Source organism: Melospiza melodia, chromosome 3, assembly GCF_035770615.1.
Source record: "Melospiza melodia melodia isolate bMelMel2 chromosome 3, bMelMel2.pri, whole genome shotgun sequence".
NCBI classification, from domain to species: domain Eukaryota; kingdom Metazoa; phylum Chordata; class Aves; order Passeriformes; family Passerellidae; genus Melospiza; species Melospiza melodia.
The window spans coordinates 31050586-31077924 of NC_086196.1; the positions used below are offsets into that span (position 1 = coordinate 31050586).

Sequence of the window (27339 nt, forward strand, 5' to 3'; positions counted from 1 at the left end):
TTACTCATCCCTCCCTGCCCACTGCTAAAGACTTCAAAAAGAAGGCAGAAGAGGCCATGGCACACAAGAGAGGCATTGAAATGTGGGTGGCCATGCTAGAGGAGTCCACCTACCCAGGTCTGCTATACTAACTCTAAGTGAAGGGCATCAGAGTGATTTACTGCTGAATATGATACTATACTATAAAAAACTAGCCATGAACAAAATTCTTCCCAAAAATGAAGCAGCAGAGAATTCAGGGAGCCCATGCCTTGTTTAACATGGCACTCACAATGTTGCAGGAAGAAAGTTTCCAGTTAGTGCAGAGGGAACTCGCAGCTGCAAGTACCATATAAATGACACTAAGCAAGGCTGAATACAGCAAACAAAAAAAGCTGAAAACTAATTTAGGGGAGGTCACTGTCTGAACTTGCAGTTTACTGCCAATTCAACTGAGTCATCAGCATTGCACTCCTTTGGAAAAGATGATACCATGCTTAATTTACACAATCTGACAAGAACTTGGCTGGGCAATCTGCCTGGTCTCTTGCTAGGTAAGTCAGATGCACTACAGTCCTTTCTTATGGATATAAGCATCATTAGGATTCTATATGTGGGATGGGTATCTCAGCAGAGGCAAGCAGCACAGTAAGCAGAGCATGGTTGTTGGTGCCAGATGATGGTCAAATCAGATGGCTCTTCTAAGCATGCCTTCTCAATTACAATTCTACTATTCAGTCTTAACAGGAATATGATGAAGTTCCTCAGTCCAGACTTTGTCTATTGTTTTAATATCTCCCTGCTCCACCTCCCCAAATACAACCCAGTTGATAAACCTATACGGAACAAGACTGGTGCATTTGGAATCTGAGAGCAAGATCTTAAATGGTTCCAATTGCTACCTGGCCAAAAGCCCAGAAACAGTCACAAGTGCCAAACACATTTGTAAAAACAACAGCAACTTATAAATATTGGTGTAATGAGGGTTCTTCTGGAACAATAAATGTAAAATAATTTTTAAAATATCATATTAATTTAGTTTCAAGTTGTTCATCTTTAGTTTATTTTAAAATGCATTCAAACCATAACCAACAAAAATATGAGCAATAAAAACATGTAATTTAAGCACTCAAAATGTATTTACATTGTCCTTGAACCTATAGTCTAAGATAACAATATCTACTTTGAGGGAAATAAGATAAAAATTCTACTTGAAATACAAAGAGAGCCATTTTTCTGTAAAGGTAAAAATTTCTCTCTGTCACTATTAAAAAAAAAGTTGAAAATTATGCACTTATCTGTATTTTTATTATTTTAACCAATGGCAGTTGCACTACTGCAAGGGACACTAATGAAGAGCACAGTTTATCTGTTCAGTGCTGCATATTGCAGGAGCCTTCCATGATGTTGACTCTACTCAATTTAATAAACACAGTGCCTCATATTCCAATATCCTAAATTCTCTTGTACAGCACACTGCAAAGCTTATAAAACCAGGTCCTCACCCTAAACCCTCTGCCTTGGCTCTGCAAGAGTAAAAAGCAACAAACACAGAGTGAAGTAGCACTGTGCACATCCCACATCAGCACATCCAGATTCTATACTAAAATATCCCTCTCACTTCCCTCCTTTTAAAAATAATTTACAATTTTTATGTTACCACAACAATATTTTAGTTCTCCAGATGGTCGTGCAGGGTCACTTTCTCAAACTTTCTCAATGGCAACCTCTCTGGTATCCCTCAGTTATAAATCTCAAGACAATGATCAAAGGCCCTTGAGCTTCCTTTTGTCTTTCAATATTTTTCCATACTTTGCTTTTTTTTTTGTTTGTTAGAGGAGAACTCAGCAGTATCCTGCACTCTGCATATATTGTTTCTGAAATGAATACATGTAGAAACTGCACACAAACATTCTGCACTTGAAAAGGCAGCAGAAAGCAGACCAGCTCCCAAGCCTCCAACTGCAGGTGTTCATGTGCCAGAATTGCATCGCTGAACCAGCATCTCCTGCTCTGGCGCTTTGAGGCTGGCTGTTACCAATAGCAGGTGTCTATGATGGATAAAATTTTCAACAATGAAGTAACAATAATGACAATAGTAATAATAATATCATTGATAAATATTTTTCCTTTCTTGGCTTTGCTAGCGCTATAAAGCTTCCCCCCTGTCCTTGCTCATTTCATTATCAAGACCAAAAAATGAAAACACACAGCACTATTTTCTCCAACTGTTTTCCAATTCTTCATGTTTTTCTGAAAAATCGCACCTTGTGCTGAACTTCAGTAAAGTAGGAGCAAGCAATTCCACTGTGTACATATATTAAGCTCTGGACAGGCTGAACTATTGACCCCCTTTGCTGCCAAAATATCAGTTAATCATAAAACTGAGCTGCGAGCTGTTACTCAGAAGCAGCAGACAACATTAAGAGAACAACTTCTAATTTAGAGTTAAAAAAGCAGGCAAAGTGGACAATTTTAGATTACCACGTATTTCCTACACCCTGCCCCTCTCCCCTATCCCCTCGAGGGAAGAAAGGCAATAACAACTCAGAGGATACTCAGAAGGACAACACACCCCAGAGCCACAGAAAACAGCCTCAAGGATTACTTCTGGTTAAAGTGTTACTCTCTGCCTTTTGTTTTGGTGTTAGAATCCTGGAGAAGTGAATAATCTGAGCAATGACCCCAGGCAAGAGGTGAAGTCAGAATGAAATAAAGCTCAGGTGCCCTGTGAGGACTGAGGGGGAGGCAGTACCTTTCAGCATCAGCAGCTGAGAACAAAATGCCTTGGTCATGCCATCGTGGGTGGTGCTTAAAAGAGGAAATAACAAAGCACACACCTGGCTCTTCCAGAGGGTAATGTAAGAAAATAGTGTTTTGCTTCAGATGTGTCAGGCTTCAGCCATTTAAAAATGCTCAATGGTTTCACATATTTGATTGCTCAGCACTATCTTTAATCGCAGACTGATAAAACAACACATCTAACAAAATGCTTTCTCTTCAGCACAGGAAAGATTACCTGGGAAATGCCGGGTAGACAAACAGGCTGTCAGAGAACTTAACTAGTGGAAGAATTATCCCTTCATTAAAGAACAATTTTGTTTAGCATGAGTGGAAACATTTAGTAAATGAGTCACCAGACACTAGTTTTGCTATGAGGAAGACAGAAAATGATCTAAATACCTAATAATAAAAGTGCACTTTTGACAATGAGATAAGTATGATATCACTCAAATCACTAAGGAGTAGAATGCATCTCCAGTTAAGCAGAGGACAACTGATCAATAATATGTTATTAAGAAATAGCATGAAATTATAAATACTGAATGAATTATGGGGAAAAGGTATTTGAAACTTCATTTGAAAACAATGTTGATATTTGCTTAAGTATTAAACAGAGAACAGAATAATAGCTTATTCTCATTATTTTTTCAGTGAGTTTGCTGTTGCTGCTTGGAATGTAAACTTTAATCCTTACAAGCTCATCAGATCAACATTCACTAATGCACACTTTTTAATCTGTATAGAGAGGAGTCAAACTTCATGTTAAAAATTCATTTATTTTCCACCATTCCATCTGATACTGAGCAGATAATCAATTATAACTTTTTTCAGAATTTGAACTAGTGCGTGTAAAACTCATGGAAAGAAAAAATTGACAAAGAGCATTGACAGAAAAGAGAGTATCTGTCTGAAAAATAAGTGAGCTTGTCAGAAATGGGAATTAGGAATAATTGAAGAAACTCTAGAAAGAAGATATTGCTGCAGAGATGTCATCTAATACAGCGCAGTAAATCACCTGCCAGTCACTAGTACAATACCGGCAGCAGCAGATACCGCAGGGTGAGATATTCCATTATTACCTTTGCCTTTTCTTAAAAATCTTTACTTTGGAAGAGACTAATTTTGATGTTTATAATTTGCCCTTTAAAAACAAAATATTAGTATATTCAGCCAAAAAAAAAAAAAAAAATCACATTGACAAGGACCTGGAGTTATCTATCAGAAGCCTTGGGAGAGCACTGCAGAAAAGGAAGGTCTGTCTCATTTTCCAGACAGGTCAGGAGGCAGCAAGGCATTCAATCTGGTTCTGTCCCTGACTCATCCCTGATGATGTGCACAACATTTCAGTCTTCACAAATCCTTGTTGACACACCTTCTTCTAGCTGAAGCTAGCTAGTAGTAACAATTATTTGCCTTCACTTTAACGAAATAGGAAGAATCAGTCTCACTGCAAGGTAAACAGCTTAAAATTTTATTATTAAAATTATGCACGCTGTCACAGAAAGTTCAGAATTTTCTTCTCAAGCATTTTTTTGATCTGCTTAATTTCATAGTGGATTAAATTGAGTTGAATTTTTTTCTCAAGCCAGATTAGATTTTGGAGCCTTATATGTGAGTGTTATGTTAAAAAAAATTAAAAATAAAAACACACCCACAATAACATGATTTCCCCAATGAGGTTTCTAAAAATGTGTCACATAATTACTTCCTTTCACACAAAAAATCTTTACTCTGTCACAACCCGGGTAAATTAAATTACATTTCTTCAAGTGCTATGAAAACAACCTGAACAGTTCAATTTGCTAGTCTCAGCTCAGCCTCTTTAAAACAGAAGCAGTTTTCCAATTCCTAGTTTTTCAGACGAATGTCTAAGCCAATTCTGTGCAATAAACCAATATTTTAACCTTACTTAGATCTCAAAGACCGACATCTTAACTAAGATAGACACGTAGATCCTTCTACTTCACTGGAAAGACAGACTAAATTATAAATACAATCACAAACTCCAAAAGGTGCCTTCAGCTGGGTCTTACTCCAGCTTCATGTATCAGCTTCTGACAGTACTGTGAGCAACTTTAAAAAAGATTCTCTAATTTTCTGGAATTCATACCCACTGACCTACTCTGCTAGAATTCCTGGCTTCTGGTCCAGAACCTGACACTCTTCCTTAAGTAAACAAAGTGAGCATTCATCCATCAGAGATCTGTCTTCAACTTGAGAAAAAAACTATTTATATTTCTGATTCACATATGCATATATATACATGACATATGAAAACCTGAGACTCCAGCTTGTCCTTCTGATTACTTTAATGCAGTTGTGAATAGATGGTTATCGACGCTCTTTGCTAAATCAAATACTGTGCCAACTTTAAAATATTGTCAGGCCCCAGAAGTCTTGAGACTAGAAGAGAAAACCCCACAATTTAATTTTTGCTTATTTTCCTCACAGTCTGATATTCAAATCCATAATTTTTCTCCCCTGAAACTATGAGACATAGGTATTCTCTTTTTTCTTATGAAAGCTGAGATTAAAATAAATTTAAATAGCTTTAGAAGGAACAGCATATAACACAAGTTGACAGTGTTTAATCTTCTTGGTGCTGGCCATGTAGGGGAACTCTGAGAAACAGGAAGTAAACTGCAGGGCTCAGCTGCACATGATTTTGGTAACAGAAGTCAAAAATGGAGAAAACGCTCTATTTGTATTTTCAATTGTATTCTACAATTTACAGAATCATAGAATAGCCTGAGATGGAAGGCTCCTATAATAACCTGGTCCTACTCTCAGTCCTGCACAGGAGAGCCCCAAGAGTCACCATGAGCCTGAGAGCACTATCCAAAAACTTCTTGAACTCTGGCAGGCTTGCTGCTGTGACAACTTTCCTGGGGAGCAGTCATAGCTAGAGATTTTAGTATTTGTATTTTAGTTCTTGGAGATTCTGTCAGGCTGTACGTAACTGCTTGGGAAAAGGCAAATGATGCAGAAGTACACTAGTTTCTTTTTTTTCCCTCCACAAGTCTATCTCTTAAAAATATCCTTTTTCCCATGCAATTTGCCTTATGTGCAAGTTTACTTAAAATGTAATTGAAAATACAAAGGTGAAGAAACAAGGAGGTCAGGACTTTCCAGAAATCAAGAGGTCCCTTTCCTTACGTGATGAGAAGCAAAATGTTTTCTTAGATTTCTAACTTCTCACTTCCTATTCTACCCTCCAAGGGTTAGCCACCTAGAACAATGACCAGGCAAAGTAGAGGACTCAGCAAACAATCCAGAAACTTGGGGATCCCTGTGGGTGTGAAGGAAATCCTTAAGTCCTGATACAAGTTAATTGGAGCCAACAGGCCTGCCAATCAATTAAACCATAAAGTAAAGAGCTTTGGGTTTTTTGTTAATTTTTCCATAGCAACACTCACCAGCACACTTGGTCCTGGTGATGAGTGGTGGTCCCGGCTGCCCCGTGCCGCCTTCCCCCGGGCGGGTGAGCAGGACCCGAATCTCGTATTCGGTGTCAGGGTCCAGGTGCCACAGCTTGTACGTCGGTGCATTGACAGCGTGGGTCTCGGTCCAAGTCCCAGATGTCATCCTGTACTCCACTTCTTTCAGGATAATGGGGCCATCCCCAATGATGGAGTTGGCATTCAGCTGGATGAGCAAGTAGGTGGGCCCAACGCCCAGCAGCTGCGGGGGTGCTATTGGCCGAGGAGGCTCTGCAGGGGAGACAAAACATAAGGCAGTGATGAAACAAAAGCTAGAAAAGCCACTAAGAGGAGGGGTCTCTACACAGGGAGCTGTCAGAGTTTGGTCAGCAAACATTCCAAACCACAGAAAGAAATTCAAACTGACATGAGTGAAGAAGTGCTGAGGAGAATTTCAGCTGATGGGAGTGAGTGGCGCACTACTGGTATCTGCTCAGTGCTGTATTTTCCTTCTAAAAATCTCAGCTAGAGACCACAAAATTGTGTCTGATTTATATATTGCTGCTGCTTGGGTTTTTTTTTTCTGAGAAAAACTATGCTCATTTATATAATTTACTATACCAATAACTTGAAATTTTCTTTTATTGACTGAAGCCACATTTGCAGTTTCCTTATAGAAAGAACCACAAGAAATGATACACTACCCCTGCACAGAAAATTCTTAAAAATGAATATCACTGCAGTTAATCTGAAACCACTGGATGCAGTTAGGGAAAAGGATGCAGATGCTTATTACAGGCATTCAGAATACTCAGAACTGAGCAAAGCTGCCAGGAGAATGACAAAATAAAGACATATGGCAACAACGTATAATATTTTATTCTTTAGTAAGTTACTACTGATTTTGAAACTTGAACAATAGGATGTGTGTTGCCTTTTGTCATCCCCTCTTCTCATCAGCTTCTGCCTGCCTACATATTTCAATGCAGCTGCAAAGTGAAAAAGGTAATGACAGACCAAACAGAAAGAGGTGGTCCCCCCTACCCTGAGAAATGTTAACATAGAAAGATTGCCTCAGCATGATTTATTTTAAGAAGCAATCACAAGCAACAAGTATTTTTCTAATAAAATGAATTCACTGATAAACATGGAAGGTTCATTTTCATTCCAGATGGCTCATATTTCAGCTAATTTGTTTCAGTTAATTAGGCAACAATGCTAAATTCAGTGCACACTGGGGTTTCACATAGCAGTGATGCAGAACTAACAAATCAGCAACTCTGAGCAGGTAGAGGAGATCTCATGGCCAGTACATTAAAATAACTTTTAACCCCAGACCATAAGATTTCCCTAGCAGGGGACCCTTACATTCTACACAACAGAAGACAAGACACAGATGCATTGTGCATATTCTGCCTCCCAGGGATGATGCCACCAGTGTCAATGACAGAACACATGGTGGGGAGTGCTGGACCTCCTCTGACATCCCATCCTTCCTGCATAATGAAGTTCAGCCCCTGGTTCTGCCTGCTTCCCTTCCAGGTATTGCTCCAAACAGTATATTTACCAGCTCTATAAGCAAACAAGTTTCCTAGATTTTGGCACATATCTTGAGGGCATTTTTCTAAATTAGCTCCTTCTCAAACCACTCAGTTTGGAGACCAGGGAGTCTGTAGCCATGCCATAGGGGCTGTAATGGGACCTGATTTTTTCCTCCCGGAGTGAAAGGTGAGTGCACCAAGGTGTTTCCATTTCTGCTTTAGGATATATAGAACTATAAAAAGTACCTCAATTAATTATTAACCTTTTGCCCTTCTTTGGCAATGTATCTGCTTATGAATTAATTTAGATCCCTACCTGCATCAAAGCTCAGAAACGCAACTGGCCATAATGAGGGCAGTTTATTTGCTGTGGAGCTAACATATTAAATGTCCAACTAATGTATTCTAAGGTCAGTGTGTATTACAGCAGAAAACATCATCACTGATGAGCATGATGCACTACCAACTCCAAGTTATAAACTTCTAAAACATATGGCTATGTTTAGAAGTATACACTTTGATTAAGAGCTGGATTATCACAAATAAAACCTCACATTAATGAGGGCATTGCCTATTAAGTTTTTATGTTAAGAAGTAAAGCACATTCTTATATTAGCATACGCATTTTGTTTTTAAGCTCTTGAGGCCAAGGAGACTTATTTATAAAGTCTCTCCCAGTTCCAATAAATTATGCATGAATTTTAATCAGTTAGCAAATGAACAAGTAATTGTTCTGCAGCATTATTAATATTCTTCATAATATAATATACTATCAGAACCAGAGGTGAGGTGCAAGCAGAAATCCCAAAAGTACACTAAGTATCAACTGAAGCATGCAATCCCAATATACCAGGATAAACTTTTCTGATGTTACCCAATTAGCTTTCTATTAATTATTCCCATTCATTATTCTATAACCACATCTCCAATTATAATTTGAAATCACAATTTCCTTTTGTATATACAGCAGCCTCAAACTTTTACAGTTTAAAAATTGCCATTGATAGCTAAAAAAGATAGAACAAAGCCATTATTAATGCTTTGGTTGCCATTTTCATATAAAATACCACACATATCAACAATACTTTTCTTTCAGTGAGTTTTAAAATGTAATTTAAATCCTTCAAGGAAGTGTATGTTGCTGGATTTTTTTTGCCCCAGCAATCTGGGTCCACCTGCAGTAAATAATCCAGTTTCAGAGTGCCCTGAGAAGACAGCCTGCCAAAAATGAAAAACCGCTTACATGAGGAATGAAAAATAAAAGGAGATGCATGAAAAAGTACCCTAAAGAAAATCACCCTCTCAGAAGTTTGTTCTGGTTTAAAACAACATAAAAACTCAGCTTCAGCCCAGCCAGGTGATGGCTTAGATGTTCAGAGCCTGGATTAGAGGCAGAATTGCAGGAAGTTGAGGCTCACCCGGTACCCACCGCAGCAGCTCTCCTCCTGCCTGGCCCTGTCAATGTGCTCCAAGGGAGGTGGCCCCATCTCAGATGCATTTTGTGGCTTCCAGCCACCCAGACCCAAAGCCAGGTGAGGCAGCACGGTGATGTCCCTCCATACTCTCCCTGCCTTGATCATTCCAACCCAACAGGAGAGCTGTGCCCCTTATTTATGCCAAAAAGAACCAACCTTCCTCAAGTACTATGAGGAGATATGGCTAAGGCACGCAGTATTCCCAGTAATCAATTTTCCTTGAGCTCAGTTCCCCTTTCCTCAGCCATGAACTCTCTGTGAAAAGCCATAATGTTCTAAACCATAACCTCTGGAAAAATATTTTAATCCATAGATGGTTTAACTTATCAGTAGAATCACAGTTTTAATAGATATTTAAGATACACTAAAAAGTTTGATCAAAGACCCTGCAATGGTGAGTTTCATTTCTTCCTTTGCTAAGCACAAAATTTAAGATTCCTTATCCAATGTAACCAGTTTAATTATCAACTCATTTTCTGACTATAGTTTTAGCCAGTGTATAAAGGTGTTAAATCTGATTAAATCCTTCTAGCTTTCATGGCCACTAACATCTCAGAAAGACTATATTAAAAGACCACTTGTACATCTGCAAGATATTAAATAAATGAAAGTGTTTTCATGCATAGCATGTTGCAGTATTTGGTCAGCTCTGGTTTTGACATAAAATGCCCACAGCTAAGGTAATAAAAAATTAAGACTGACATTTCATCAGTACTAAGTTCTCATTCTGCTGAGCTACTAGCAGTGCATTATGCTCACATCAGTATGTATATGACATTGTATATTAAACATAGTGTGATATTTAGGCACCAATGACTAGAATAAGCATGCAACTTCAACCTCCTCTACCAGTCTTCCTACAGTTAAGTTGTTGTGTCATATTTTTAATATGAAACATTGTATGCAAATAATTACGCATTCACAAGCAGCAAAAGCAACCAGAAAACGTCATTAGTGCTATTAGTATAGTGAGTAATATACATAACATTTCCAATACTCTCAAGCCACATATGCACACTATACTACATTGCCTTCCAAGATTAAACACTTCCTAAATTAAAAACAAAGGAAGGTAGTTTCATTTGTATCTTACTGGCAATTGTATACTGTTAATGATCAGTTCAAAGCAAAAAATAAAAGTAAACCAGAATCCTACATATTGTTCCATTTTGGAGGAAAGGCTGATACTGGATGCACGCCTGTTAAAATCTTATTTTCACATCTTATTTACAAGAGCCATGTTTTGCTGATCATAACATGTACCACTCTCAAGAGACTCTTGCTAGACAGCAGAAGGGTTTGGAGAGGTGGGGAGGAGAGGGCTGGTCAGCCCATAGCCCAAACACTCAGAGCAGGTGCGTGCCTTCATCCACTCTCATCCCGCACTTGTGCCTTGTACAGGACCTGCACACACTGATGCTGGGCAGAGATAGCTTGCAACTCCCCTCCACTCATGCACACACTGTTCCTTCCCTCTGGTGACAGCATGTTCATCTTGCTCTGTGATGTGATGATATACTTGGTATGCTGATGAGCATTAACTGCTTAACCCAATGCACACAACAAGGGTAATCGCAAAAAGTTTAATTTTTACAAGTATAAAAAAGCATATTCTTATAGGAAGACCAACATCAGCTTCACCTCCCCAGAAACTAAAATTGATTTTTTAATTACACCATAAGTTATCAAGAAAGTAGGTCAACGAAAATACTAAGTTCCTTTAAAATTTGTCATAATTCAAAGAAACAAAAATATGAAATCATGTAAATACATCTAATACTGGATGTTCTAGGGATTACAGCAAAAATGTCTCCACAAATGACTCAAGACTGACTCAGCTCCCACCTAACTCACTTCCTCTTCTAGGGAAATTTCTTGCAAAGCTGTTTAAGCATGTCTGCATATTTTTTACAAGCTCTCTGGCTTTGTAGTTGAATTCAGCTGAAGTTCAGTGCCTGACCCACACTGGCTATGCCTTGTTGGAGCACAATTTTTGCCATAGGAAGCCCTGTGGGACCAGGGGCCCCAGGTGTGGGACACCCAAGGCATAGAGGGGTAAGGGCTCAATCCCTGCTTGCCAAGAGCTGGACCTGCAGAGAAGTGTGCCTCTGCACTGGGCTCCAGATTCACGTGGAGATATCGTGGCAAAGCTGCATCACAAGACCCATGGCATCTGGGCAGAAGGGCATGGGGAAGCAGGCTGCCAGTTCCTTGCAAGAGCTACACTGCTTCAGTACCTTAGTGTTCTGGAAGATTACATACTGCTCTAGAGATTCATGTGTTTTAAAAAGCATCGAAAATCAGAAGTGGAAATAATTTTTTAAAATTTGGAGAACACGAATGACATTTAGAAGAAAAAGTTATGGCAGTCAAGTACTAGCAGGGTAACAACATTCTTGGTCTTAAAAGCTGGTTAATCCAGCAGAAAAAAAGAAATAACAAGAAGTAGTGATTGAAAACTTAAATTTGAAAAGACTATTAAGCCACAAATGGAACAATGAAAATAGCAACTGAAGAACAATAACAGTAAGAAAATCTGCATTGTCTTAATATTAAGTTGGAGAGAAAACAGAAGATGTTTCTCATGCCTACGGCTCCGAAGAAGTATAATAGAAAGAAATTGAGCGGTCATGAAGGTGGTGACAAAATGAATTTTGAAGGTTTGAAAATAAAAACAAACCATGGAGGCTTTGATCCCAAACACTTGGTTTTTAAAAATTTATTTTTGCAAAAAAATTATTATGCACGTGGCATATCTTTAATTGAGATTAGAAATATTTCTTTCAGCTCTCCAAAATTGTAAGGAAGTACTGCTCTGACAGGAAAAAAAATCAGAATTTAAGACAAATAAGTTTATTTTGTACTTGGCCTATCTGCAAGGACACCTGGCTGTCATCTACACTGATAGCAGCCTGACAAGACTTGCCACCCCTTAGCACCAGTACAAGGTATATTAACATAAACGGAGGACTTTGCCAACTAAGGGGAAAGCATTACACAGAACACTACTTGCCTGATAGGAAATTCTTCTGCTCAGTTAAAAAGCAGAGGACTGAAGGATGCCAAGCTGAAAGCACAGACCTGATGAGCAGCATGAACCTTAAAGTCACAGAAAAAAAATAAACTGCAGTCACTCTGCAGTTTATTTTTAAATTTCCGACAAGATCTTAAGTTTTGTCTTTCTGTGCATGACAGACTACACTCACAGCTATCTTCCTATATGCTCCATCTCTAATGATTCCTTTGGTCCTTAGTGGTTTTGCTGAATAACTCATGCAAGACAAAATATGCCTCAGATAGTTTGTGCAATACATTGAGGACACTTCAGTAATGGGAGATGAGCACTCTCCTTGGCTTCTGAAAATCAGGAAATACAAAAACACTGGAAAAAAAAACCAAACCCAAAGCCAAAATGTGGCATATTTTCTTTTTCAGCATTACTGAAAACACACCTCTAGGTCTACATTGCCCCAAGACCTAACCACTAATCAGACTTCACATGGAAAGTCCGATAAACAAAATTATATCAGGACAATGTTAGCTACCCAATTCATAGGTGCAGACACACAGCCAGCCTCAAGTGAGAAATGCTGCCATGAGGGACATAGTTAACGAGATCCTTGCCTGCACACCACATAGTGGTACTTGCTTTTCTCGCCTCAGCAGCCCACCTTATTCTTGTGACAAAGGGGAAGAACAAGCGCAAGCTTATTCCCAGCCAGACATACCATACATCAGCTCCACAGATTACTCCTGCCCAAGAGACACAATGCATCTGAAAAATGTCAGAATAAAGGGGGATGAGCTCGACTGCTGGGCAGGGCACATTGCAGAGGCTGCAGGAAGGCACACTTTCTTAAACCATCTGCAGCCCTAAAAACAACTCACCTCAGAGAAGTTTTACAATCACCTCCACTACTGCAAGGCCAAATACTGCTGAGGAATTAACAAAATAAAGACCCAACCAGCTGGAAGTCCTCTGGAGCTCTCACAAGCCTGGCCATTTAATTAATAATTCCCCAAGACATCATTCAGCTTTTCTATTTGTTCATTAACTCATTTACCATTTTCTTAATACATGTATTTGTTTCTTTTCTTTTTGTCCTCCCAGTGGACAAAAACATCTCTCTGTTTATCAAGTTTTACTCATTTTAACCCATTTTCTACATTGTTAAAAATTGTAGATTGTCAATTTTATTTTTTTTTTTCTGATAGGAAAGTTTCTATTGCTCCCATCTTTGTCTTCTACAGCTAGCTTGGAGAAGGCACTGTACTGATGAGAAAGCAGATTTTTTCATAAAAATAATTAACTTTGATATATTACACCACAGAATGACTTCTTCATGTAGAAATCAGAAGGCTTTTACAGTGAAGTGTTCCATGTAACTACAGGCCTGCCTTTATTTTAAAAAAATTGAAACAAAACAATACAACAAAAAAAACCAAAGCCAGAACAAAACCAAACTCCAACACAATCAAAAACTAATTCTGACTTATCTCAGCTGCTGTCCTGTGACCATAAGTGATGGTGGCTGCATGAAGAAACTTAAACAGCTCATGATCTACGACTGTGCTATAAAGGTTTTCCTCAAACTCTTTTTTTCTTTTTAATTTCACTTATGCAGACTTTATTTCTGTGACTTGAGAAAATAATTTCTGTGACTTTAAAATAGAATTTATCTCAACTGCAGAGTATTTGGCACTAGCTGCTAGTCCAGAGTTTGAGACACAACACCTACAAAATGTTACATTTTAATTAAGAGAGTTAGTTGTCTGGAACAAAAGAACTCATTCTAAGTAACGGCTTAGTGACCAGGTGGTATCAAGTGATTTATCCAACCCTCTTCAGAGAGTTTGCAGGACCATTTTCATTGTCTTTTATTACTTGAAATGGAAAAACTGAAAGGATCAATTTTAAATAAACATTTAAAATAAATATCTATAACATTGAAATTCCAGTTAACTACCTAGAGAATCAGTCACTGGAGAAAAAAAACAGCAACAAACAGAAATGGCAAACTGAACAGTGAGCTGAACAGTGAACCTGGCTTAGGTAGGGTACTGACATATTTCAACATAATATCTCTAATTTGGGGTCTGCAAACAGGAATAGTATGTCACAAGCTCACTTCTAGCTACTGTTTTAGCTTTGAGCACCCAATATATAAAGTTTGTGTCGTAGATACGACACAGTCTGCAAGTTCATGCAGCTAAAATGTATTTAATTTAGGTGACATGGCAGTTAGTGACCACCTAAAGTGCTGAAATAGGAATTATTTCAGCAGCAAAAATTGCTAACTTCTGCATAGTGATGTTATATCCTATGCATCACTGTGGCATTTTATTCACCTTGATTTGAAACACCACCACACTCATTTTATTATCTTCCTTTAAAATAAAGGAACAGTGTGCAGCTTTAGCATTGTCAGCAGAAAGTGTAAACAAGGTTGAGAACATGCCCAGCTCATATGTTAAAAAAAAAAAAGTCTGTCTAAAAATTGGAATATGTCATCTCTCTAAACAATTATGATCAGGACACATGCCTAGTTTTTGAATGATAGTAGGCTATGTTACTATGGGAATCAATTAGAAGATTATGACACATTTTGTCAAAAAGACTGCATTGTGTAAAGACACAGATGCAGCACACTCCTAGAGGAACAATGAATAAATGTAAGAAAAAGAGGTGCCTGTAATGAGAAGACATTCAAATTTTAAATAGGAAAAAGAAAATCAGTCAGCATAAATGACTCAGCCGTAGAAATGTCTCCGGCAAAGACTTGATTACAACAGCTTCATTATCCACATGTATCAGTAATGCCCTCAAGATGTCAATGTTGAGATTTCTGCTGGAAAGAAATATTTTATCTGCTTCATTGTCAGCAACCAGCAGGTTGAGAACAAAGTTTAATACCTTCTTCAAAATTGATGCTTCCCAAGAAAGAATTGCTCTCAACTCTACAAGGCTTTGCAATTTGACTATACTGTGATTGCATGCACATCCACATGCTGTCAATGGTGAAAAGGAATAAAACTAGAGATTACAGAAAGAATAATTGAAGAAAAACAAAATATTGTTTTAGAGACTCCAAAATTTTCTTTCACATGGTGATGCAACATGTGATGGGAATATATTTCTTTTCTATGTACTTGGATTACTTTAATTTTTATTTAATTTTAAGTCTGAACTGGTCCTGTTGAGATTGTGAAGATTTTTGCATTATTCTTATATCTGTGGATGCTTTAGTCAGGCTCACACACTCAGTTTACCGCCTAAACCAAATATAGAAACTTTCTGACAGACAAAAGTTACAGTGACATATTTATAATCAAACTCAAAAAATGCAAACACTTGCAACAAAACCAGAGCATTTCAATAGAATTCAGTGAAGCAAAAATAAATCAATAGATAGATAAAAATAAAAAGGGGAGGGTGGGGAGAACAACACAGATTTATACTTCACTAGCTCTACCTATCTATTAAACCTGAAAGCTAAAAAATTCACCCAGACAGCACTCCTGTCCAGGAATTCTCCTTATTTTGGAAGTCACAAGCCAGTACCACCAAAACAATTTTGCAGCTCTCCTGCATGCCTTTTAAATGAATGAGAAAAAATGTGTCAAGTGCTGTTGGGACAGTAGCATTGTGAGACAGGACTCAAAACTGGATCATGCTCCATAAATGCAACGTACATAACCTTGTACCAGAAGGGTACTGAAGTCTAAAGTACCTGCAGATGAGCTGGCATGGCTTTGGCTTCCAAACATTTACAGTTGTATTTAATAGCAGTTACTTAAGAAACTTAAGCATGTAAGAGATGAGACTGATTTTACTGTAGCCATTTACTGAAACCATGAGTTAAATAATTGATGCACAGAGGTGGGGAGAGGGAGAGGTCACACACTTATTATTAAGGCAAGACCTTAAAAATGTGCAGGGGGCAGAGATGAATAGAAAACCTTCCCCTTCAGACTTGCAAGGCATTCTGCAAAGTTCTTTCTCAGGTATCCCATTTCACATATGGTAAAAACTTTCTGTCAGCACTTGAATACTACCATCAAAGGAAGGTAATGTAAGGGTTACACATTAATGATTATGCAGAGAGATTTTGTGTGTGCTCAGCCTATGCAAATCTGCAGGGAGGAATGACAGAATTCATCACCATTTTTGGGCAAACTTATTTTTGAGGGGCTGTTTTCTTGCTCTCTTTCTATTCATAATCTTTTCTAAGACACATATAGATGTTCCCCACCAGCAATGTCTTCACATTTCTTATTACAGCATGTCCAAATATTTCTTGCCAAAAATGCCAGAAGGCAACCCACTGGAATGACAGAGAAGGGGACTAATTTTAGGAGGCACTGAGACACTTCCCTCAATCTATGCAATGAACCAACAGAAACCAAAATGGTTTTTACATCACAGTTTTACCTCACAGATGTGAAATACTCATCATCTACCATGCACCTCAGAGAGCAACCCTACTCCTCCACTTCCCACCATCAGTGTTGCATGCAGTGTCACTACATTACACTACATTCACAGAGGTTTAGGTTTACAACTGATCTTGCAGGGCTGGACATGGAAGTTCCCTGCTTTCCTAGGTTCCTTCAGCAACATCCAGTTGCTTTCAGACAAAAGCCAGTGTCAGCAGAGAAACAGAAACACAAGTTCATGTTTGTGTTTGAGAGAGGGCAAAATGGAAGGCAAGGATTGAGACTACCTTTTAAGAAGGTGCTGGCTACTATATCTGCCTTTACCATGAAAGCCAGCCTCAGAAAGGGGCAGGGGGATACGCATGGCCTAAAGTAACCATCACCCTTGCCACAGCAGCTGGACAGATGTAAAGAAATACCTGTGAAATTAGGGTAACAATGAAGCTGCCATTCACCCCATTGCCAAATGGATTCTGAGTGTGATGAAAAGTCTGAAAAAAATTTCTAGAAAAACACATAACAGAAAACCCCACCAGTTCTGCATGTGAATAAGACCTTTAGGAGATATTATGATTTTATGAGTTGATAAAATCCTGTTATCTTTGTTTTGTTGCAAAAAAAGGTTCAAAGTATCAATATGTATCTGGAATAGAAACTCCCTGAGTAGAGCAAAAGAATCTAATTTTTGGATCTTATTTCAATTGACACAACCTTCGGTTTGAGAAAAAAACCCTCTCTTTGCTCTCTTATTTTAACCATTCTGAACTATCTTACAATTTCTTTAATGGGCAAACTTAACAAAAATACACAGCTTCTTATTCTGCTACTGCATATTTTACTTCTTGAATATGATACTAACCAACATCTACTTAAGTTGGGCTGGCATACTGAAAGTTCTGGAACCAGCCTTGTGTATTCACAAAAGAAAGGCAAACAAAATCAACAATTCTACAGAAATAATAAGAAGAGTAGAAACGGTACAGTACAGCTTTTCACTACAAATACAAGATCCACTGGTAATAATATAGTTTATAATAATAAGCACCATTGTGGAAATTGCTACCTTCAAAGATTGCACAAATAACCCATATTGTTTATTACATTTACCCATATGCCTGTGCATATGGGTAAATGTAATACCTTGTTGAAGGCTGGGGATTTTGTTGGTTCTGCATGTTGAACCAAGCACCTAGGAGCACATTACAAAAGATTTGGAGACGAAAATAAATTAGTTGTCACCATATTACCAGTTACACAGATAGCAGTAATACCTTAAAGCAGCCCTTACATTTTACATAAATGTTGATAACAAAAGCATGCCATCGTGGGGAAATTTTTTTTTTGTGTAATTTTATCAGCAAGCTCTGTTGGTCCCAGTAACCAAAGCTGGGAACACTTTTTCAGAAATTTTAAATACTGTTTGTGATGAAGACAAGGAAAGTCAAGATTCTTCCTGCTGAATTCTGAAGTTCTTCCTGAAACTTCTAATGTGTGTGTGTTCTTTGAAGAACTTGGCTGGTTTGTTTGCTTTTAAATGACTGCAAGCACCAGGAAACTTTCTCTCATGGGACTTGCTATCCCTCTGATAAATGTGAGTTTGGGGCATAAAAGAAGCAGTTTTGTCAACTCAGAGGAATGGTGAAGCTGCCCCACTGAACTCTATTTAGGCTTCTACCTCTCATTACATATAATCTTGCCTGTTCTCAAGAAAATCTTCACTGACTCATTACCTTCCTCCCCAACCTGTAATGAATGGAAAGGCAAGCTGGACTTACAGAAACGTTCAGAAAAGATGCACATAACATTTTTCCAAGCATAAGAAGCACAACACAGCATTTTAACAGTTAAAAAAAATCCCCTAAACCTTCTCCTTTTCATTTAACATAGTGTTTTTCTTTCCAAAATTTACTAGAATTTTACTCTAAGTTCCTTGTCACTGTACCAAGAAGTCGGTGGTCAGCAAGATTTGTATCTCTAAGTTCTTTCCACTTGGCACAGCCTCTTTTCCCAACTTCTGAGGCACATTCTCAGGGTGCAAATCCTTCTCCTTAGTACTTCATTCAGCCAGTGAAAATTCAGGGGCTAGGCAATCCTAAGCATGAAGTCGATTCTGGCTTTTTTCCAGTGTTCAAATAATCCCTTTCTCAGGGCCACACAAGTACAGGAAACCTATTTTAGTTAACTTACAACCTATAATAGTTAACTTTGCTTACAGTCGACAATACAGAGGTGCCACAAACCAATCTCATGCACGCATATTTTACACCTTCCAAGTGCAGTGACTTGTAAATTGAAAACAGAATAACTCCATATGCACCAAAAAAAAAAAAAATCTTTCTCCTTTGGAAGGAAATGGGCTAGAGAGGCTGAGGTTAAGACTGCATTTCTTTATGGGGAGGAAAGGGTGTGTGTGTTTGCATGAAAAAAAAATATTAAAAAGTTAAGATTAAAAAGTTTATCCAAATTCAGAAAATAGCTGCAAGAAAAAACATTTAAATTAGTATTTCCAAAATGGCTTTTTGATTTTTCAGCCTAGTTGCATGTAAGGCACTAGATAAAAAAGGGGGCATTCAGAATATAATTTGTGAATATAGACAAGACACTCAATCTCTCAGCGTAAGGACATTCCACATCCATTCCTCTTGTCTGAGTGGAGTGAGAATTTGTGCAGAGATTTTCCATTTCCAAGGACAGCACCTTACCCTAAAGGTTCAGATATTCCCAGGAGTCTCTACAACCCTCCTTTTGAGTCTCAATCATTTCTCTAAACGTTCACTAAGTCATATGTCTGCCTACAATGCCAGTAAGAAAACATGGGGTTTTAGTGATGGCTCCAATTAAAACAGCAATAGCCTTATCTGCTGTGCTACATAGCTGCAGGTATTTTGTGAATAGTCACATCCAGCTTTTCTTGTTTTCCTTAAGATGCTGCAGAATTAAGAAATAAAATGGCAAATAAAGTCAAAGCTGATAAATACAAAACAGTGCACTGAGCCTTATGAATCCCTTATGGAGTCTAAATCAGTATAATCTGATGGAAATAATATTTCTCTGTTGGGAATTTCAAGACCACGTCACTTCAATTCAGACAAAAAGATAGTATATCAGTGATTATTAGGAACAGCACACAAAAAAAGCATAAGAGCTTGTGTGACTGTGGAAACCCATAATGTACTGTCATCTAAAATAAACTGTATGGGTCTGGTCTTCCTATCTCTTGCCAGATGAGCTAGAAGAGAAGACACAGAAAAGGCCAACAGAAGTTATTGAAGACCTAGGACAACTTCCTATGCGGAGATATTTAATCAATCTGCAACACTAAACATGAAAGAATCATGATTGAAGGAATACATGCTAGATGTTTATGAAATGACAAGTGGCATGAAATTGATTAATATGGAATGGCTTGCTGTTTCTTGGAGTGAAAATACACAGCAGCTTCGGAGGGAAGTACGTTCTTCCATTAATAGCTAGAGCTAACTATGAGAACTTATAGCTCCTAACTGAGCAAAAATACAAGCCCAGAAATTATTTGACAAATTTGTTGAAGGTTTGTCATAGATATTACACACATGATTCACTGATATAGTCTCTGGCTCAATAAATCTTAACCTATAGATTACTAGATGCTCAGCGATATATGGAGTGCCTCTCTCATTCTTGCATCTCTCCCTAAGCCTATACATTAAAAAGATTTTGGTCCAACAGCAATGTTTTCTGAAGTCACTATCATGTTCTCTAGAAGTAAAAAAGACAAGAAACTGCTGCTAGCTGTCAAGCTACTCATTGAATATTGGACAATATTGGAAATAACCCATAGACTTTGGTCCATGTAATCCATATAGATGAGTGCCCTCTTCACAGAGCTACTAATGATTCAACTATTCTCTTCTTTCAGTGTGGATGGTGCATGGCTGTATGGTCACATTTCCTTCACATTTAATTATAAATTATCAATATTTCTTTTTTTTTTTCTGATGCTTGAATGGAGAACTGTAGGTTTTAAAACAAAAGCTACTTAGTAGAGCTAAAGCTAACCAATGGAAAAGAGATTAATTTTTGGTTGATTTACATCTCTGAATGGTTAACATAATATAGATGCAGTAAGAAGACCATAATTATGCTGTACCTTCATTAAGTCATTCCACACACATGAAGTTTTTTTTTCATATCCCATTATAGCTTTAATGTGTGGGGAAAATTATCAGCAAAGGTAAACAAAGTCAGCAAGTAAAATAGCTCATTTGAACTCCCTCAATTCTTCTCATTGCAGGCCAATCCATGAGTAATACTGGGGCTTACAATCATTAAAATACCTTAAGAAAAATCTAGCACTTTTCTACACAGCCTCTCCTGCCAAAGTAAAATGTTTTGCCCTGCTGTCTGCCTTTGTTTCCCAAGCAGTTAGAATACTTACCTGTACTTCCCCCCCAAGGTAAGTATTCTAACTCTGTGGTGTTTATACTTTTCTTGGCCTGAATAGTCTATCATTTCTTTCTCTTCAAAAAAATGGGTAATAGAAGCAGGCCAATAGCATTGCTGAAGCTCAAAGTACCCTTTAAAAGCACTAAAGAGACCAAAACATTTTCCCTTTGCTGTGTTGCCTAATTTTTCTCAAGTTATTTAATGAAGCGTTTCTCTTCATGCCCCATTTACACCATATAATAATCAATCATTAAAAAGCCACAAAACACCTGTTATTCTGTCTATGAGTCCTCATGGCATTTTTCTCACCCAATTTCATAATCTTTTCCTATTCAATACACTATTTTTGCCTTTGTATTGTCTTTTCTATGAACTATGACACCTTACATTGCCCTCTGGTTGCCTAATTCCTTTGAAAGGTCCTTTCAAGAAACTTGAATTACTTCCAATATTGCAATCAGTCACTTTTTCTTCAGTGGAAGAATATTTTTTAATTTAGATTCAACAAATCCTTTTACAAGAATGCATTTTGGCTCTGCTTTTTTTCTTTGGGTGAAAATTTCAAATACTTTTCAGAGCAGCACAGTGATGTGTGCATAGCTGTCTATCTTATAATTCATTTAATACTGCTGATAAAACAACTACACTGAAATGTTTGCTTTCCCATGCTTTAATTACACCTGTACAAATCATAATAGCTTACTTCATTAGTATATTTTTGAAAAGCCACTCCAAGTGCTATTGTATTTATTTTTAAAATGGACTAATTAGCATTGTGAAATTAAACTAAATGTCCAATTCAAGAGAAATATTTTATCTTTCATTTCCTTTTTGTTTACCTTTCTTTTTTTCTGGTTGATTTCTTCCTTTTGCATCCAAAGTCCAGCTGTTTTTTCCCATAACAACCCAAAGATGAGGTTTACTGCTGGTTTTTCTATTCAGGCCTATTACATTAAGGCCTATCATTCTGCTATCTGGTTATCTCGTCAGCTATGACAAGATAATGTGGGCTTGAGGGAACGTGCTTGTATCTCCTGTCAGCCCCTTTCTGTTATATCAACTCCTCTAAAGGCATGTTCATACAAGGAAGCTGCTACCAAAGAAAACCCCCAAGACAACACCATTTATCTCAGGAACCATTCCACACCACAATTCCCTGTGGGCACAAAGATTTTTGCAGCACAGTGTAATCCACCTGCAAAGCAGGCTGAGGATACAGTTTAACATCATATCTAAGCCAACCCAAAATGACCACATCATCGTGGGGAGTGAACCACCACCTCTTCTCTGGTCTTTTCATCTTTTCCAGACCAGTGGTTCTACTACTTGTAAACAAGTCTGACACAAAAACACCCACTTCTTTCAGCAGTGTCAGGTTCTTGGTTTTTTTTTTAAATTTAGCCCTCCAGCCAGCTCGCTGGAGAGTGGGCCAAGCATGCTTCTGAGGTAAAAGAAGAGGAAATAACAAGTCACACGAAGTAGGAGAGAGAAAAGAGAGGCAAGACCATGTTTTCTGTTGCCTCTGCTGTAACATCAGATGCTGTTGCACATAAACAGACATTGCCCATACCTACATTTAAGGAAGGATCCAACAAATAATTGGTGCCTGAATCTGGTCATGAGGCACAGAATCAGTCAAAAACAGGGCATGCAAGACATTATTTCACAGATTAGGAAGCTTCAATAAATTATGGCAATATGGAGATGCATTTTTCAGAAATGAGGTTGAAACCAGACCAAATGGTGAGTGACAGGTTTCAGCTCTTTACTCAGTGCAAGTCCCTCTAGAAGGCTTCCTCTGTAACACTATGCTATGAGTCAAAATAGGATTCTTGTCATTGAAGAATTGCAAAATTATTCCCACTCAACTAATTAAAATTCCAGAATCCTGTGAAATCTTTAATCCACCAGAGGAATACTGTGAGTTCTGCTAAGCAGGTGATAAATCCCAGCAAATTTTGATAAGGAAACCTCAGGTGCTAAACCCCTGAAAGTCATCAGAGCTGGAAGTGCAGGAAGGGCAAGGACACTGAACTGACACTCACAGGAAACAGACTGCAGGTACCTGGTCCATTAATTTCTGTTAATTGCCTGAGAGCTCAACTTAGCATCATTTGCTTCCACTTGGCATCTGCTTAGTCAGTTGGCCAGAAGGCTGTCTTCTTACTGAAATATAGTTCATCTTAATTATCAGAAGTCCTAATGATGCAAATGTCTTAGGGGATAGTCTCTGTAAGAGGGTGACTGTTTGCACGTTCTGTTTGGCACACACTTTCCCCTGCCTGTCCCCTCCATTTTTTATAATGCAAGCAATAGCACCGGTACAAAACATGCAATTTCAGAGCAAGAATGCTGTCCTCCATTCATGACATATTTCTAAAAAATTCTTTGTTCCAACCTGGAAGAACTGACACACAACTAAATTCCTGCTTCAGGGTTTATTTGGGTAAAGGGAAGCAAGATCTGGACAAAACAAAACATGAACCAAACCATTCTTATCTGTCTTCAGCTCCAGAAAGTTGCTTAGTCAAATTCTTGAAACCATCACTTGATTTGGCCTGAATAAAAATCCAGCCTGTGTTCCCTCTATCAGTTCTTTAACCTCTTATAATATTATTCAAAGAAGAGGCTAAAGCTCTTCCTGGAACAGTTGAAAGTAAAAAAAAAAATGAAGATCATTGTGTTTCTAGTTGGGAAAATGTCACTGATAATGACAGTAATTTGAAGGGGAAAGAAATGTCACTAGAGCACAATCCTTTGTGTTGCATAGTCCACATACCTAGTTGGAGGTCAAATAGATATTGGAGGTGTTCCCAGGAAAAATAAAACTAATTAAATATTTCTTTAGGCAGCCATGTTGAAAGAAAAATGCAAGAGGAAAGTCAAACATATCCCTAAAATGGCATTAGGAGATAGCTGAAGATAAAGAACTTGAGCAACAAAAAATAAAAATTAAAAGGTGGAGGCAGCTTCCCACATAACACAAAGACAAATCTCAGGAAAGAAGTCTGTAAGCCTAAACTCAAAATACATCTTAAACATGTCTGCAGCCAGCCAGAATACAGACACAGTCCAATTTTTTCTTGAAGTGTCCAATTATATCTCCTTTACAAAACCCTTTGGAAAAGGAGCTATTCTTTCTAGTAAAACAGACAGTTTTATCACCTTTCAATTACCTCATTGTCATTTATTGGCACATTCTACTGGGCAGCATTTTCTCTGCTCCACTGATAGAAGTAGCAACCAACACGTAGGGCACAAAAATGGCAAACGTAAATCACATTGCAGAAAGTCCAGAGGTGCAGAGGTGCAAAACAGGGAAAAAAAACCAACAAAGAAAAAAACCCCCAAAAAACAAAAAAAAAAACAAGCAAACAAACCCCCCCCCAAAAAAAACAAATAAAAAAAACAAAACAAAAACAAAAAAAAAAACAAAAAAACAAAAACAAAAAAAAAAAACCAAAACCAAACAAAACAAAAAAAAAAAACAAAATAGAGAGGGTATTGGCAAAAGTGAGGATTGCAGCAAGCTGTATTTGTGAGACCTTTCAGATTTCTTCTCCTCTTCAGTGCACTAAGGTGGCCAGGTACCATGCTGCATGCATTCAAAGCAGGAACTGTGCCTCAGTATCACATATTAAAAAAACCAAAGGAAAACAACAAACCATCCTGCAACTGAAAATGTCCAGCTGCTAAAATGAGCTGTGCTTCATACACTGCCAAACAGCTGCTCCTTTCTATCTCAAATAAAAAGAAGGGGAAAATATTGCAGTGGCTGGTGATGCAGCCCACAGATCACAAGCTTGATCACACTAAATGTATCTTGTTTTTTCTAGGACATGCATGTTGTCCAGTTCAAGAGAAGCAGAAAGTTGAAGAATAAATCATTAGTCAAGACATTTCCAACTGCTGTCACCACAATTCAAAGTCAGAGTGAAGTTCAAAGCACACATTAAAAGTCATGAGACTTCAATTTCAATTTTTAAGCCAAAGAGAAACATCTAGTTTACCCCATCTCCCTTCAAAAGCAGTAGCCTTTATATCTCCAGTTGTTAAAAAACAGAACTTATGTTACCATGAGGATGTCAATATAAGAATAAAGCTGAGATTTTCACATAAACTCAGAACACCAAATTAATCTAAAAATGTGAAACAGAAAAAAATATTTTTAGACTTAATCCTAATTGGATGGTGAAATAAGTCAGGTAAACAATACAATATACTGTTCTTGATTTTCTCAGGAAATGAGTAAGCCAGTTTACTAAAGTAAGATAGCTTTACTAAAAACACATATGGCATTGACACTTTGAAGTATTCTACCTTGTGTCCACAAACAGGTAAAGTTCTATCAGGTTTACAGCATCTACCACCAGATAGGCACAAGGAGTAAAAAGTTAATATAAATATTGAAAAAATTGAATAAAAGATTCATCTAGATTCCACAAACTATAAGATGCTTGGGGCATTCAAGTAAAGTTCAAATTAATTTACCTTATAATTCATTTATTATGGAAAATTCCAGACAAAATCTCTAAATTGAGCAAAGTATTTTTCCTGGCATTTATTTATTCAAGTTAACCAATTCAAGCAAATTTAGAACAATCATTATTAATAAAATTAGAATTCATTGAAAATTATCTCTGCTTTATAAGCCTTGAACTAACACTATGCAATGTCTACCTTTCAGACCACATTGATTAGGGAGTGTGTTCAGAGAAGGGCAACCGGGCTCATGAAAGGTCAAGAAAACATGTCTTATGAGGATCAGCTGAGGGAGCTGGGTTTGTTTAGTCTGGAGAAGAGGAAGTTCAGAGGAAACCTCATCACTCTCTACCACTCCCTGAAAGGAGTTTGCTGTGAGGTGGGGACTGATCTCTCCTGCTGTGCCTGTAGTTAGGGGACCAGAGGAAATGGCCTTAAGGCATTAGAATAAGTGGCCTGGGAAGGAGATGGAGACACAATCCCTGGATCTGGCACAGGGTGATGGTTTGAGAGTTACAGTGGTAGTGCTGATGGTTGGATTTGATGGTCTCAAAGGTCTCTTCCAACCTTGAAAATTCTATCATTCTGTGATTTTTTTGTACTTACATCCTCCTTCCCTGAAGGAAAAATGTAAAATTAAATTGACTGTTGAGAGGCTTTTCCCTACCATCCCTACTGACCATTCTCATTGGTGTGTAAGGTTTCTAATATAAGTCAATTCTAAGCATTTTAATTCCTAGAAAAGTGCTCTAACTTCTCCTAACACTGTTCACTGAGTTTTGTCTCTGTTTAGTCCCCAAACCCATCAAGAGAAATTTTCTCTTTTATTTAATAGTAAAGAATTCAGAAAAATAAAAATTTTACTTTTTACCACATACAGATATCAACTAGGATGGTACACTCAAAGTGTTTGGTAGTAGAAGGCATGCCAAAAGGCTAAGAAAATGGACACAGAATAACTATATGAATTTTTATAGATGACGTCCTGGAAACAAAGAAGTTTAAAAAGAAATAACCACTAAAAATTTTGGGAAGAGATGAGAATTCCAATATCAGTCCTAATGCAATAGTGTCATCCTTCCTCATGAAGGAAGTAGGACACAGACTGTGCCATTAGCACTGTGAACATAGCTGGGGAACAGGGGAGAGAAACACATTCATTTTCCTTGTAACACTCCTTAAATGTTCTCCAAGACATGCCTGTTAGCAGCTCCGTATCAATCTCAATGACAAGCTCTCTAGTAAACCAACACATCCAAATTCAACGCTGCATCTCAGCAGGAAGAAATCTATCTTTCTGCATGTAGCTGTTTCCCTCTTCTTCAGAAGAGGCAGATATGTTTCTCACTACTTTCTATACAATTCTGCAAACATTCCAGCAGTTTACACTGCAGAAAAATCCTGCAATATGAATTATTAAACAGACAAATATTTAAAACTCTTTAGGAAAGAAAAAAAATTTCTATCCAAACTACTGTGAGCGAACTTTTTGAAATCTCTTTAAAATTATCTTCAAATAACTCCCCAACCAAGATGATTAAAGGTCACTGGCACATTGCAAAGCATATTTTTATGACATAAATTCCATTATAATTGCAACAACTTCTCCAGCAACAATTTAGACATAGAATCAAATTATCCATTTCATTTTCATTTACACCTCATGGGCTAGATCATTTATCATGTTTCATGATAATGATCAGAGGGCACATAGAAAGTGATTTCTGGAGGTAACAAATTACCTATCGTATTAGCACAGCTTACAAGATTCTGTCAACAGGTACCACACATAAATAA

General features: G+C 37.7%; 1 protein-coding gene across 7 annotated transcripts in view; it reads right to left on the reverse strand.

Moving 5' to 3' along the window:
• PTPRK (protein tyrosine phosphatase receptor type K) overlaps nucleotides 1–27339 on the reverse strand; it is a 312897-nt gene that overhangs the window by 154588 nt on the left and 130970 nt on the right. For all 7 annotated transcript variants that reach the window (XM_063151154.1, XM_063151149.1, XM_063151153.1 and 4 more), the window contains exon 7: nucleotides 6180–6473. In XM_063151154.1, coding sequence (XP_063007224.1) covers nucleotides 6180–6473 — 294 coding nt within the window. The remainder of the gene's footprint in view (nucleotides 1–6179; nucleotides 6474–27339) is intronic.